The sequence below is a fragment of the Camelina sativa genome, chromosome 12 (assembly GCF_030686135.1).
Source record: "Camelina sativa cultivar CO46 ecotype springtype chromosome 12, ASM3068613v1".
NCBI lineage: Eukaryota > Viridiplantae > Streptophyta > Magnoliopsida > Brassicales > Brassicaceae > Camelina > Camelina sativa.
Window position 1 is genome coordinate 37,445,092 of NC_141891.1, and position 16,026 is coordinate 37,461,117.

The 16,026-nt window shown below is 43.3% G+C and overlaps 1 protein-coding gene across 1 annotated transcript; it reads right to left on the reverse strand.

Moving 5' to 3' along the window:
- Positions 1 to 3,496: 3,496 nt before the first annotated feature.
- Positions 3,497 to 4,045, reverse strand: LOC147933256 (uncharacterized). Its single transcript, XM_087477361.1, has one exon. It carries the CDS (start codon positions 4,043 to 4,045, stop codon positions 3,497 to 3,499), a length of 549 nt encoding a protein of 182 aa, XP_087333487.1.
- Between the last annotated feature and the right edge of the window lie 11,981 nt (positions 4,046 to 16,026).

Consider the following 16,026-nt stretch of genomic DNA (forward strand, 5'->3'; position numbering starts at 1 on the left):
GGTACAACAGTTGCTCCCAAGTCTCCCGAGCTGAGCAGTTCGGGGGACTTTTGATCTCCGAACGATCAATTTCGGGAAACTGAATATTCCCCATATCCCATGATTTGATCGTGGTAATGATGAGATTTGCCTTCCCGAACAAGCCCCAGGACCCACTGGGCGGCGTACACGCTATAAGAGAGAAGAGAAGCGGTCCGAGACCTTTCGCTTCCCCAGGTAATCATTACTCCCTGGTTCCGCGTATAAAGAGGTAAACTCACCCGACTTCTCTCCCTTCTACTCTTTACTTCCAATTTGCTTTTGTTTTATTTTGCGACTCTTTCTCTCTTTTCTTCTGTTCTTCGTTATTCGCCGGAAGTTTCTTCAGCTTTTTTCTCGTTTAGTTCAATCCTCTCCACTTCTACCCGGAAAACATGTTTCCTCCAAAATCTACACCGGGGAAAGTAGCGAAACCCCTGATTCCGAGTGTTTACGATCCTTATCAGCCATCAATACTCTTGGCGGAGAATATGGCCGAGATCAGGGGGTCCACCGGGATTCCGCCGGAGATCAAGATAAGATTTCCTGAAGCTCATGAATCCCCGGAGAATCCACCAACCGGTTACTATTGCGCATTCAGGGGGTCCACCGGGATTCTGCGTGCGGTCTTTCGTTCCCTCTTCCCGAACTCATTGTAAGGATTTTGTTCGAGTTGGGCTTCGCACTTCCCCAAATTAACTTTGTTCGGACCGTGATGTGTCTTCAGACTCTGGGAGAGGAGTTCGACTACAAACTATCTTTGGCCGACTTTCTTCAAATCTACATGGTGAAGACAGGTCGTACCAAGGGTTCCCTTTATGTGAGTCCGCTCTCTGGGCTAAAATTCTTCGATGATCTTCCCGAGAAGGACGAGAAATGGCGAAAGTCTTAATTCTTCTTCCCGGTTAACGAGCTCACTTTTGGGCATCTCACAGGATCGCACGTTTCGAAGTGGACTTCAAAAATTGGTAGAACGGTGTTCCTTATTAGGTCCAGCTTAAGTGTCGTTTTGACTTTTCTTTCGCCTCACCTTTTAATTGTTTCTTCCTCAGATCACTTTGAACGTGGATTGCTTTGCCCTACGTTCGCGGAGTTCTTCTCGAGGTTCTGCAGCCAGGGTCAGATCGCCTGGGATTCCTTTTCGTGCGAAAGGATTAGGGAGTCCGCAGTCAGACTCAGAGCACGTTCTCTCGTTTGTTCTGACCCTATCAGCACTTCGGAGATGAACTACAGAGAAGAAAGGGTGTGCCGGGCTGCTGAGAAGGAAGCGAAGAAGCAGATGGCAGCGGCCCTTGCCGGAGGCAAGGCTCGCATCCCTGTCAAGAACTCCTCTGGCTCTTCCGTTCTTGTGGTAAGCGGGATTTCCGCATCCCCAGCTGGCCCTTCCGAGCTCCGTACGGATTCTACCGGGCCTCCGGCAGGCCCGTCTGTGCCTTCCGTGATTATCATCACCGATTATAGCGACGAGCCGCGGGAGGTCGTGGCTTCTCCCCCGTCGAAGAAGAAAACCTCCGCTAAGGTCATTTCCCAGCGGGTTGACTCATCTAAAAAGAGAAAGGAACCCGAGACTTCCTCCTCTTCTCTTGAGAAGAGCCGAGCTCGGACTGGCTCATCAGGAGACGAGCGGAGTAAGTCTAGCTTGAAAGATGGGGGTCTCTCCTTGGAGAGGAGATCTAAGGAAGTCCCTCCTTCTAAAGAATCCGGAGGCTCCTCCGGAAGACTACCTCTGAAGGAACAGCGTCCTTCCCCCCGAGGTAATGGTTTCCCGAGGCGCTTTAATTTTATGTTTTCGCTATTCCTGATGGTCAACGAGTGAAATGACTTTGCTCAAATCTTTCAGCCCCCCTGCGTCCCCAGCTGATCTAATGAGGAGCTACACTCGGCCTAGAGTTCGGATTCCGACGTTCGCCGACATGTCCGAGGTCAACCGTGCGAACTTCTTCCGCTTCGCGGACAAAATTGGCGAGGTATATGTCCTTTCTTTTTTTCATCATTTTTTTTTTACTTTATCATCTTTGCCGCTTTTAACAAGCTAGCTTTCCCAGCTGATGATTGAGTTTAACTCTTCGGTGGCATCCTTCGAGGATCAACTGTTCGCCTTCCCCTCGCTTTTTGAGGTAAACCTTCTCAAAGAGAGAATCGCCGACCTGGAGGCACAGGTAGCAGAATACTCCCGGCTGGAAGCCGAAAAAGCCAGCACTGTGGCGAAGGCTGAACAGATCCAAGCTCGGATGAAGAAGGCTGAGATAGAGGTGCTTGACCTCGGGGTTGCTAATGAGGACTTCCAAGACAAACTGAAGAAGGCGGGGGACCTTTACTTCGAGGCGGCGGAGGACGCGAAGGCGGCAAAGAACAGGTTGCACGAAATTGAGCTCCGTAACCAGCCAAGATCTAGGAGGTGAAGGTCACTTTCGAAGAGAGGGAAAAACTAGCTCCAGCCAAGATCCGAGCCGCTGAAATCAGGACTAACCAAATGCTGAGCGAGGAGATCTCCAGGGGAGAAATCCAAGACATGGAAACTGAGCTCGGACTTCTGAAAGCCGACGAGGAGGAGGCCGACGAAAAGGTTTCGAAGGTAACTCCCCGTGACCTCGACCTCTCTGTATTTTCAGACCTTTTGGCAGATACGCCCGATCTTTTGTGCAGCGAACATCCTTTGAGCGTTACAATCTACGAGTCCGGCACTAATCTCGGGCAATTGTCGAATCAGGGGATGGACGACTTTCTGGCGAACACCAGGTCGGAAGGGGAGCTTGCAGAGATGGGCATGGCCCATTCCAAAGCGGCATCGGATCCCGCTCTCCCTACTCAATAGTTTTTTATCCCGGGGTTGTTTTGGCACAAGTTGCCCCCTGTTTGTCGTATTTATTTTTGGACTTATTTTGGAGTGTTTTGGTCGCGGTGACCATTCCGTATTCGCATACTCTCGGACAAAGAATTTTTTCCTTCGTATCATCCTAAATGCGAACTCAATTCCCACAAACTTTTGTTTAACTCAGAATGAGCAAAAATGATACGAGCAAAAAAATGAGTACGAAGTGAAGACTTCGGTTTTGATTAGAGTTTGTGAAATTAAACCTCGGCTTCTAATAGTAAGTAAAGCGGAGTACGAAGTGAGCACTTCGGTTTAGATTAGAGTTCGCAAAACTAAACCTCAACTTCAATTTGATAAGTCAAGCTGAGTACGAAGTGAGTACTTCGGTTTAGATTAGAGTTCGCGAAATTAAACCTCAACTTTAATTTGATAAGTAAAGCTGAGTACGAAGTGAAAACTTTGGTTTAGAATTCGCAAAGTTGAACCTCGGCTTTAAACGATATATGCGAAGTCAGACTTTGGCTTTTTTTTTTTTAGTCAACCATTATTAATAAAAAAGTTTTAGAAAACTTTTGATTTTATTAATATGGATAACTGGACCCGAAGTGGGCTGCCTACGTACCCTTATCGGGATCAAGCTAAACGTAGTTCGATACAAGAAAATTAACTGTAAAAGAGTTTAAGATGTGAAGAGTTCCAGGACCTCGGGACTGGTTTTCCCTCTGAATCCTCGAGCTGATAGACTCCATTTCGGACTTCGCGAGTAATTCTGTATAGTCCTTCCCAGTTGATTCCGAGCTTCCCTTCATTGAGCTCCTCGGTGTTCTCGTAGACCTTTCGAAGGACTAGGTCGCCAACCGCCAAGGGCCTGCTTCGGATTTTGGAGTTATAATACCGGGCTACTGCGTTCTGATAGTTCTGGATCCGAACTGAAGCCTGATCCCGACGCTCATTGATTGTATCGAGGGTATCCTGGAAAAATTTCTCATTCTCCTCAGCTCGGAGTGGGTTTAGCGAGGTACGGACTCCAGGAACCTCTATGTCAGCTGGGACTACGGCATCAACTCCGTAAATCAGGGAAAAAGGTGTTTCATTAGTGGCCCGGCGGAGTGTTGTTCGGATTGCCCAAAGAACGCCCTGCAGCTCGTCCGGCCAACGCCCTTTGCAAGAATCGAGCCGTTTCTTCAAGTTAGCTAGTATGACCTTATTCATTGCCTCGGCTTGTCCATTACCTTGCGGGTAACGAGGAATTGACTTTTTAAGTCGAATCTTCCATTTCGCTCAAAATCCTTCGAACTGCGAGGAGATGAACTGCAGACCATTGTCGGTGACAATATCGTGAGGGACGCCGTAGCGATAGCTTATGTTTTTTTTATCACGAACTGCTCTACTTCTTCACTCGCTACTTTCGCGTAGGCCGCTGGTTCTACCCACTTGGAGAAATAGTTAGTAAGAGCGAGCACGTACTGAACTCCTCCTGGTCCCCGATGTAAAGGGCCAATGATGTCCATGGACCACCTCATTAACGGGTAAGGTGCGGACACCGACGACAAGAGCTCGTTAGGTTGATGGATTGACGGGGCATGCTTTTGACATTTCTCACAAGTTCGAGAATAGTTTTCGCAGTCTGTGACCATGATAAGCCATATATAGCCTTGCCTTTTGATTTTGAAGGCCAGAGTCCGTCCTCCGGAGTGATTCCCATTGGACCGTCGTGAACAGCTCGCATTAGCATCGCGGGCTCTTTACCAGCAACACATGTTAGATAGGGACCAGCTACACTTTGGCGTAGGAGTACTCCGCTGTGGATGCAATATCGTGCGCTGACAATTTTGAGTTTCCTGGCTGCCCATTTGTCGGCTGGGAGTTCTCCTTTTTCCAAGTAAGCCCAGATCGGGCTTTGCCAGTCTCCTGCCCCCCCCAACTGTTAGTTTTCGTACTGCTCGAAGTGGAGTGCGGGATAACAGCTTGATCGTCAACTGGTGAGCTCGATGATTCCAGAGTTCGATTTGCTTCTTGCTCGACCAGAGGAGGATGAATATCCATCGGAGTAGGCATGACGGGAGCTGAGTCTTCCTGTGGCAAAGAATCCGAAGCTGCCTTGCGAGCTGTCTCCTCAGCAGCCAACTGTTTTATCATTGCCTGAGTGACTACGTTCGAGCTCTCTAGTCGGATGCTTGGAAACTCGATGACTTCGACGGGGATAATTCTTGTCATTGTAGGATCCGAAGTTGATGCCAGAGCTGCTAAGGCGTCCGCAGTGTAGTTTTCACTTCGTGGGATCTTAGTGATTTCAAAATCCTCGAACTTCGTTACTAATTCCCGAGCTGTGGACAAATAAGCCTCCATACAACCATCCTTTGTCTCGTACTCCCCTAGGAACTGGTTGGTGACCAGCTGAGAATCGCAAAATGCTCAGAGCTTTCGGACACCAATCCCTACTGCGAGGCATAAGCCAGCGAGGAAGGACTCATATTCGGCTTCGTTGTTTGACGCACTGAAAGCCAAGCGAAATGACTGCTCGATTATTTCTCCAGTAGGAGAAGTGAGACGGACCCCAATTCCTGCTCCCGATCTTGAAGATGCTCCATCTACATACAATGTCCATGGGACCTCAATATTGTCACTGACCGAAGAGGCTAGTGGGAGTTCGATTAGGAAATCTGCCAGCACTTGCGCCTTAGCACAGGTTCGAGTCCGGAACTCGATGTCATATTCACTCAGCTCGACAGTGGACTTGGACTGGCTTGGACTATGCAACACCGTTAAAAGTGAGAACTAAGATCAATTATCTCCTTCCAAAGTGATTTATGTGTGGAGGAGCTTATCACCGTTAAAAGTTCCAAACTGAAAAGAAAGTGTTTGAATGCTAAAACTGTATAATACTCTTCAGAGAAAAAATGTTTTGATCCCTTACAAAGACTCCCCCCCTTACATATTTATACCGACAAATTAATTACCAAATCAATGCGTAATTAATTTTACACGATTTTCGCGTCCTAATTAATCCAATTGAATGCAGGAATCTTTGACCAAACCCGAGCTGCGAGCAGACTTATAGGACGCCTACCCGAGCTCTCTTCTCCTCTCTGGGCCTGATGGGCCGACTGGTGTTTCTCTCTTGGCCTGTTTGGCGTGCTCGGTCCAGGCCCTTCACCTGTATCCCGAGATTGCGAATCGTGGGTACAACAATCACTCGGATCAACAATTGAATATTAATATTATTAGGTTAACTTATGGTTTCCCGCCAACAATTGAATATTAAAATTATTAGGTTAACTTATGGTTTCCCGCCAAAATATCGCTTTACGGCTGAGTTATAACCATTACTGGAAAACGAAAGGCCATGTAACGGCTGAGTTATCACAAGAAACAATTTGTAGATTAAAATTATTAGGTTAAGTTATGGTTTCCCGCCAAGATATCGCTTTACGGCTGAGTTATAACCATTACTGGAAACGAAAGGTCATGTAACGGCTGAGTTATAGTGACTTATGGCTGAGTTATCACAAGAAACAATTTGAGAGTAAATGAATGATATATATGATTTGACGGCTGAGTTATCATATTTACGGGAATTCGAAATGTCTCATCAATTCATGTTACGGCTGAGTTATAGTGAGTATGGCTGAGTTATCACAAGAAACAATATGAAAGTAAATGGCTGATATATATGACTTTACGGCTGAGTTATAATATTTACGGGAAAATGAAAAGTCTCCACGATTCATGTGACGGTTGAGTTATAGTGATTTATAAATCTTTAGTGGCTGATTTATTATAATACCGGCTGAGTTATATTAATATGAAACATTACAAAAAGAAATTAAAAAAAAAAACAAGTTCAGAGTTCAAAAAGAAGAAGACATGACATTACAATGGAATTCACTTCTAAAAACCGATTAAGAGGAGGAGGAACCATGAGCTTTTAGTTAATCCCAATCAAGAGGAGGAGGAACCACACACTGGTCGGCATCGGCCTCCGCAATCTCTCTCATCTCCTCTAACCTCTTGTGCTTTGTCGCTAAGTCGACAAGTTCTCCACCCAAGATTTGATTCAGTTGGGATAGTTGAGCGTCGATTAGTTCCACTTGATGCACGAGGACGGTCTTCTCTTCCTTCTTCTTCATATGCTCATCCATCATACGCAGAATTTCTGTCTAGCGACGCTTTGACTCTGCCTCGGTCGCGGCTCTTGTCTGAGGAAAGGCCTCGGACACGGCCAATCGTGATTCCTCTTCCCACTCGTAATCTGGGACTCTTGCTGGCGATAATGCTTCGTCTGCCTTACGTTTTTGACGTCTACTGGAACCCTCTCTGTCCATAGCTCGGCTATCAAAATAAAAACAACCGTCACCAACTGATAGGTGCAATGATCAGAAAATATGCAATAGATTGAGAGGGGATGGAGAGGAGACTTACATATGCAATGATCGAAGGATTTATTGATATTGGTTGTAGAGGAGATTTGTAGGTGCAATATATTGTGAGCGGAGAAGAAGGAAACGATACAATGAGTAAGAAACCGAAACGATACAATGAATTAAGAGAATATAAAGGAAAAACAATAGGAAAACGAATGGTCACGTCGATTATTAGGTTAACTTATGGTTTCCCGCCAAAATATTGCTTTACGGCTGAGTTATTGTTTTACGGATTCATGTGATGTCTGAGTTATAGTTATCAAAAGAAAGGTCGCGTCTATTATTAGGTTAACTTACGGTTTCCCGCCAAAATATTGCTTAACGGCTGAGTTATAGTTTTACGGGAAAACGAAAGGTCTCGTATATTCATGTGATGGCTGAGTTATAGTAAGTGATGGCTGAGTTATCACTAGGAATAAACCAAAACGATACAATGAATTAAGAGAACATAAAGGAAAAACAATAGGAAAATGAAAGTTCACGTCGATTATTAGGTTAACTTATGGTTTCCCACCAAAATATTGCTTTACGGCTGAGTTATAGTTTTACGGATTCATGTGATGGCTGAGTTATAGTTATCAAAAGAAAGGTCGCGTCTATTATTAGGTTAACTTACGGTTTCTCGCCAAAATATTGCTTAACGGCTGAGTTATAGTTTTACGGGAAAACAAAAGGTCTCGTATATTCATGTTATGGCTGAGTTATAGTAAGTGATGGCTGAGTTATCACTAGGAATAATCTGAAAGTAGGTAGCTGAAATATATATATGACTTGACGGCTGAGTTATAGAATTTATAGGAAAACAAAAGGTCTCGTTTATTCATGTTATAGTGATTTATAAATCCGTAAAGGTCTCGTCGATGCGTCTATTACAACATGGTTTCCCGCTAAAATATTGCTTAACAATAAAATTATTATCTATTTATTACCTATTGTAACAACCCGTCCCGTGGACCCCACTAGCCCACCGCTAGCTGCCCCAACGGACCGTCCGTGGACCCCACTAGCCCACCGCTAGCCGGCCCAACAGACCCCAATCTGGCCCTGCAGGGCATCGATCCTAACCCCTCACCGGGCAAATGGAACTATTCATCCAAATCCACAGTAGGTTATTGGTGCGCCAGGCGTTCCTCGAACCCTGGTCCCCACCCTTTAATCTGCAGGTCAATTGGTGACAGCTTGTCCTGTGGGAAGGTTGTTAAAGGGTGGGGACCAGGGTTCGAGGAACGCCTGGCACACCAATAACCTACTGTGGATTTGGATGAATAGTTCCATTTTCCCAGTGAGGGGTTAGGATCGATGCCCTGCAGGGCCAGCTTCGGGCCTATGGGGGCAAGCTAGCGGTGGGCTAGTGGGGTCAACGGGACGGGTTGTCACACCTATCATCTACAAATATTTACGGGAAAACGAAATTCATCTACCAAATAACTTTCTTGTACTCTGGTCCAACCAAATAATATACTATTATTCCATCTCTGTATATATACAAGTATTCCCGTTACTTTAGTCTATTACCTCTCAACTACAAACTAGAATAAAATTATTTTTTGCAACACTATATCCGCTCTAGCACCCAAGATGCCGGATCTCACCGACGACGTTTTCATAAAAATCGTTTCCCTTGTTGCAGAATATGGTGGATGGACCGCACTTGGTTCTATTTTAAGGGCTGGTCGTAGGGGGAAAAATGCGGTATACAGTAACGAAGTTCTAAAGACAACTGCTATCTATTGCCTTTGTACTGATCCCTCATCAGAAATCAACACATCCAATGCCCCTGATGGTGGCCTCCAAATTGAAGGGCGGCACAAGCCTTTCTTCGTCATATGCGTTGAGGCCGGCAACTCCATTGCCATTTACTTTGAAGGGCTAAGGGTTGTGGCTGAGGATAGAGATATCCAGCGTGGGATTGATATTCTCAGTCGTATTGTACCGGCCAATGCTTATGTCACCTTAGCATGTGGGATACTAAGTATTTGTCAAGGGAATGAGGATATGGCCGTCCATTACCTCCAGCTGTTTGATGCAAATCATTATCCCCTGATGTCTTCGGATGCCATTGTAACCGGTAATTATTTTCTGGATGATTTATCTCGTTTTGATAGGGTCTGGAAAAACTCATACTCAGCCTCCCATTGCTATCCTGACAGCCCGCCACTCCCTTCACCCACTTGTGATGTGATGTGTTGTTTGGATTATGGTTTCCATTCTCTCCGCTATGGAGACTATGAAATCATGTGCAAAAAGTGTTACCTTCTGTGGTTGTCCCTCAAAGTCTCTGAGATCCTTTAGGGTTTCCAGCAGTGATTTCTAGTTTTATCTTATCAATTCGTGACTCTAATTTCTGTTTATTTTAAAATAATTATTTTCCATTTTTTCGTCTAGTTTCCCATCTTTTTCATGTATTAAACGTCCCTTTTTTCTTCGGCTAATTCTATGTATCCACCTTTCATGCTTCCACATTTTAGTATCTACTCTCACTTTGAGGCTGAGTTATAGTTTTACGGGAACACGAAAGGTCACGTCGATTCATGTGACGGCTGAGTTATAGTGAATAACGGATGAGTTATCAAAATGAACAATCTATATGGCTGAGTTATCAAAAGAAAGGTCACGTCTATTATTAGGTTAACTTGCCAAAATTTTGCTTAACGGCTGAGTTATAGCTTTACGGGAAAACGAAAGATATAGTCTATTCATGTCATGACTGAGTTATCAAAAGAAACAATATGAAAACAAACGACTGATTTATACGACTGATATGAAAACAAACAATATGAAAATTCTATGTATCCACTTTTCATGCTTCCACATTTTAGTATCTACTCTCACTTTGAGGCTGAGTTATAGTTTTACGGGAACACAAAAGGTCACGTCGATTCATGTGACGGCTGAGTTATAGTGAATAACGGATGAGTTATAAAAATGAACAATCTATATGGCTGAGTTATCAAAAGAAAGGTCGCGTCTATTATTAGGTTAAGTTGCCAAAATATTGCTTAACGGCTGAGTTATAGCTTTACGGGAAAAGGAAAGATATAGTCGATTCATGTCATGGCTGAGTTATAGTGAGTTATGACTGAGTTAACAAAATATACAATATGAAAACAAACGATTGCTTTATACGACTAATTATATGGCTGAGTTATATTTTATGACGGCTGAGTTATCGTGATACGCCGTTTCATTAAATGTGTTTCACGGTCTTTTATAGTTATTCTTGGGACACAACAGAAATTTCACTGCAGTCTGATTAGTGGACTCAGCGGCGGTTACCTCCCATGACTCTATATAAATAGGGTTGAAGGTTGGGGGAATAAAATATTCTAACTTCCACAAATTTAAGAAATAGAAGGATGCCAGCAACTACTCGATCCACATGGCTGAGACAGGCCCGGGAAAGGATAGCCGCCGCATCTGGCAATCAGGAGTCGGAAAATCCCATCCCACAGGAGGTAGGAGAGACGTCCCGATCTCGTGAGGTCGCTCCAAACTCAAATACTGTCGACCCTGGGGTGTCTCCCCTTCAGCTAGAACTCCGAGAGTACCGAGCTCGGCGAAAGAGGATGGGCGCGTATATTCGGGCGCTTCGGCTGAAACTTGACCAGCTCCATCGTTTTTACCGTTTAGAGGGAACCATTCAAGTCCTGGAAGACCTTATCGTCGAAGGTTACTTCTTGGCACACTGGCGAACGGTCCGTCTACTTGATGAGCACAAGGTGTGCAAAGAACTGGTCGATCGGATGGATGTACCCGATCTTCCGGAAGGCGATTGCGAACCCCTGGGGAAAACCGCCTTCTCGTTCGTGACGGATGTCTGGGCCTATCGAGCTTGCTTTACTAGGTTAATCCAATACATCAATTTCCTGGAGTCGTCTGGTCAAGCCTTCCGCGAGCGCCATCTTCTTGAAGGCCCATGTGCCTTTATAGAGGACATGATGTTCAGAGGCTCCGGATTGCCAATCAAAAGGCTAGAGGCCTTACAACGGGAACGAGATATCTGGCAAACTGCGGTGAACGAACTCGCAGTGGAGGAACCATTGGAGACTGACATATCTGGCCCAGCTCCCGTCCTGCGATTGCAGGACCATCCAGAACGCTAGAGGTTGGTGGCGAAACTTTTGGATCGGGCTCCTCGACCAGAGATCTGCCGTTTAGGTGTTATTATTCTTTCTATATTTTTTTGTTGTTTGGATGAAGTGTAATAGAAACTAATCAAAACGATTTTAGCAATTTATGTTTGAAGTTTGTCCAACAAGATATAGTCGATTCATGTCATGGCTGAGTTATACCTTTACGGCTGAGTTATAGCTTTACGGGAAAACGAAAGATATAGTCAATTTATGTCATGGCTGAGTTATAGTGAGTTATAACTGAGTTATCAAAAGAAACAATATGAAAACAAACGACTGATTTATACGACTGATTATATGGCTGAGTTATATTTTATGACGGCTGAGTTATCGTGATACGGGACGAAATGTCTCATCGATTCATATTATGGCTGAGTTATAGTGAGTTATGGCTGAGTTATAGTGAGTTATGACTAAGTTATAATACTTGACAGATGAGTAATAACACAAAATAAAATGAATCTCCCTAACTATAGAGCACAAGTTTTCGCATTGTGCCCAACTTGCTTACATCGCGAACATGCGTGTTGCTTCCTAGGGCGTTTCTTTTCAATGGCAACTTCCAAAGATGATTTAATCATACGCTTCTTTGGCCTTCCTGGCTGGTTCACAACAATCGGAGGCAAGCACTTCTGATTATCCACAACTTCAGGAGCAGGGAATGATTCATCTGGAGGCATGATTGAACCAGCCCATCCATTAACCAAATCTACACTCCTAAATTTCGGATCGCACATGGATATACGAGACACATCCATATGCTCTGCAGTTGTGATTGCATGGATGCATGGTATTTTCTCGTGGTCGAAACGATGGCATGTGCAACTTTTTATTTCTAAATTTACAACATGCAAAGATGATCCATATTTCACTTGTACGTGTACAGCATCAATCATTTGTACCTCCATAAGTCTTGCTGTGGTGACACGGTCCTATTAAGAAAAAATGTTTTAGGCTGAGTTATGAAAACAATTACGGCTGAGTTATTGAAACAACAATAGCTGAGTTATGAACACTATAATGGTAATGGCTGAGATAAGGAAATAATAACGGCTGAGATATTGTAACTGTTATGACTGAGTTATCAACATTGATGACTGACTTATGTAAACTTACCTGTAACAGTTTCTCAACACCTCGAGTGAGCGTTGTTAGCTGCGATTTTTCATCCTCTCTCCGTTCAGAAAACCATCTGGTCATCATATCCCGTATCGATTCTAGAAGTCGAACTATGGGAAGACTTCTAGCATTTGACAGTGCATTGTTCATTGATTCTGCAATATTCTTTGTCATTAAATTGTACCTTTCACCCGGGAAATGAACACGCGCCCACATTCAGACACCAGCTCGTTGGAGGTATCCATGTAGTTCGGGATGACGTGCTTCAATCTCATTGAAAGCCTCATTAAAATCAGTTAGCCTAAAACACTTTGCTGCTTTTTTCACCAGAGGGAACAAATGTTTTCCTTTGAACTTCACCAAGATGTTCTTATACAAATGGTAAGTGCAAATTCCAAGCGAATCCAACGGATACACTTGACCAATCGCTTTCCCTATTGACTTATGTCTGTCGGAGATTATCGCAAGATCCTTTTCGTCTGGAATGGCAACTTTGAGTTGTGTAAAGAACCAACGCCAAGACTCATCATTTTAAGTGTCAACAACAGCGAAAGCCAATGGAAAAATTTGAAAGTTACCATCCTGAGCTAGGGCTGTTAGAAGCGTCCCTTTGTAACTACCATGGAGAAACGTTCCGTAGACAACAACAACTTTGCGCATGAAAGCAAACCCAGCAATACTCGCACCAAAAGCAATAAAAACATATTTGAATCTATCTTCATCACCTATTTGAAGACGCGTGACTGTACCCGGATTTTCCCTTTTTAACTTGTATATGTAAGAAGGCAACTCGCTAAAACTTTCCTTAGGAGTTCCCTGATCGATCTGCCTTGCATTCAGCAGCGTTCGATATGCCTTCCAATAACCCATCTGTTGACACCAACAAATTAATAAATCAGCCATAATATATATATAACTCAGCCGATACATTCGAATAAGTCAGCCGTAAATAATCAATAAATGAGCCGTAAAATGTAAATAACTCAGCCTATACATACCTATAACTCAGCTATTGTTATCAATAAGTAACTCAGCCTATACATACCTATAACTCAGCCATTATTATCAATAAGTCAGTCGAAACATAGTAATTACCTTTAGACTAAATTGCTTATTGAAAATGACTCCGACACTTTTAGGTTTAATATCCGGACCAAGATCACCAAGATAGTCCCTGTAAAGACCTGCCAGTACATCAGCTGTTGATTGGCGGCATCTAGTAGAACGTTCCATCACAGAACATGTGTGTTTCGAATCGTATACACGAACATGAAAATCCGGGTCATCCCCTTGTACAGATGCACGAACTCTCCAAAGACATCCTTTAACCCAACACCTACAAACCACTTGTTTCGGATTTGAGGTTGGTACATTAAAATCAAATCCATCCCTAACCGAAATAAGTTTCACGTGATTCCTGAACTGCTTTTTGCTCTTGTATCGTTGTCCTACAGCAATTTTTAGCGTTGACACCTCCAACCTAATAGCCTCCGGATTGATCTTCGATCCCGCAAAGTTATCATCTTTATGAGCTTTCTTCTAAGGAGGCGGAGTAGGTGGGTCTTCCACTTTACTCTGAGGCTCGCCCAATATAGAAAACTTCTCGTCATCAGATGACTCACCATCGGAGTCGTCGAAAACATCAAATCGGGTTGAAAATTCATCGTCTTCTTCTTTGTCAGATGCTACTTTGACAGCTTCTTCTTCGTTTTCTTTGTCAATGATCTTACCATAATCAAAACAAGTGCCTTCAAATCCCCCACCGTACACTTTGTATGTAGATTCTGCTTTCGAGTCTCTAGCTCCACTAGTTTCTGTAGACTCTTTCGCCGAAAACTCTACACAGAGACGTAGCTGATCGGTTTTCCATAACCGCAAAAAACATTGCAACTGTCGATCATTGGAGACAAAAACTGGTGGAGTATCATGCGCCATATGTTTCATTGCCCTGTTCGAGAATATGTAGCTCAGCTTTAGCTCATGGCTAAACGCGTCCAATCCGTAGTCTTCAAGAACAAGCTTCACAAGCTTGTTGTGTGTTGTGCCTCCATCTATCTGCACAACTATACACCCTCTATCGTCGGAGTTAAATACATATCTCTGTGTCTTTATCCAATTACCGGACACAACTAGTACCGGAACTGGATCCATGAAAGATAATGAAGAACAAGGTGGAGAAGAAGTAGAAGAACAAGGTGTGAAGAAGAAAGTGAAGAAGAAGTAGAAGAACAAGGTGAATAAGAAGGTAAATAGTTCACTTATTAACCAGTTGAAGAACAAGAGTCGAACGACGTTTCGTATTTCCGGAGAAAAAAGATGATGACATGGATAATGCGTCCGACGTGGCAAGTCAGCCATCAAACAATACCATAACTCAGCCTAACTAAAACTCAGCCACAACATGAAAAACATTACAGTAATTAAAAAGCAAAAAAAATTGCTGCCAAACTCAGCCGCTTCATCAACTGAAAATATGTAACTCAGCCGTACTGTTTGTTAAGTCAGCCGTAACTGAATAACATTCTAGTAATTAATCTTTTGCTAATAAGTCAGCCGTCAAACGGCTGACTTGTCGATAAGTCAGCCTAGGACGGCTGAGTTATAGTTTTTTTTACCATAACTCAGCTGTAACAACATCTCATAAGTCAGCCATTTTTCATAACTCAGCCAGTCGGAAAATGGTAACTCAGCCGTGTCGTTGTGATAACTCAGCCAAAATTTTGACAACTCAGCCGTGTCGTTGTGATAACTCAGCCAAAATTTTGACAACTTAACCATCAGGTGAATACTCAGCTGTAACTACAGCTGAGTTATGCGCATAACTCTGCCAGATTTAATAAGTCAGCCGTAACGCTTGGCTGACTTATGAGCATAACTCAGCCAGATTTTAATATCCGCTCTTAATCAAATATTTTTCCGATAACTCAGCCGCAACATATCTATAACTCAGCCGCAACATACTCTGTAACGCGTTACGGCTGAGTTATGGTTACACGTCAGCGGTTTCTGACGTGGCGTCTGACGTGGCAATGGTATTTTTGTAATTACGATTTTTCCGGTAGCATAAAACAGAGGCACACTGGATATTTTGAAAATACCCGAAACATTCAAGTAATAAAAAAAGTTTTTTGTAGATTCTGGTAATATTACCTAAAATGAGTAACATTTAAGTAACTAGGTGCGTCCCCACGCAACGCGTGGGTTGTGGTGTAGTTGGCACTTTCTTGTTTTTCTTTTTGGTCTTTTCGTTTTCTCTTTTGTATTATTTCGTTTTAGTTAGGCATATACGGGCTTTGCCGTCACTTTTATTTATACACTATATGTTTATACCATTTCGTTTAGATGTGTATAATTGTGGCGTTTATTTTTATGAATTATGAAGATGTTGTTTCTTGCTTTTGAGGATCCAATCTTATCATTGACTGATATTGTTTCCAATACATTTATTGTATTATAGATTTTCTAATTAACTGCTTATGTAAACCCTTCATACGTTGATGTTACAATAATAAGTTAT

Excerpts from the sequence above, each read along its gene's own strand:
- LOC147933256 (XM_087477361.1), bottom strand. The coding sequence starts at position 4,045 with ATGAATAAGGTCATACTAGCTAACTTGAAGAAACGGCTCGATTCTTGC.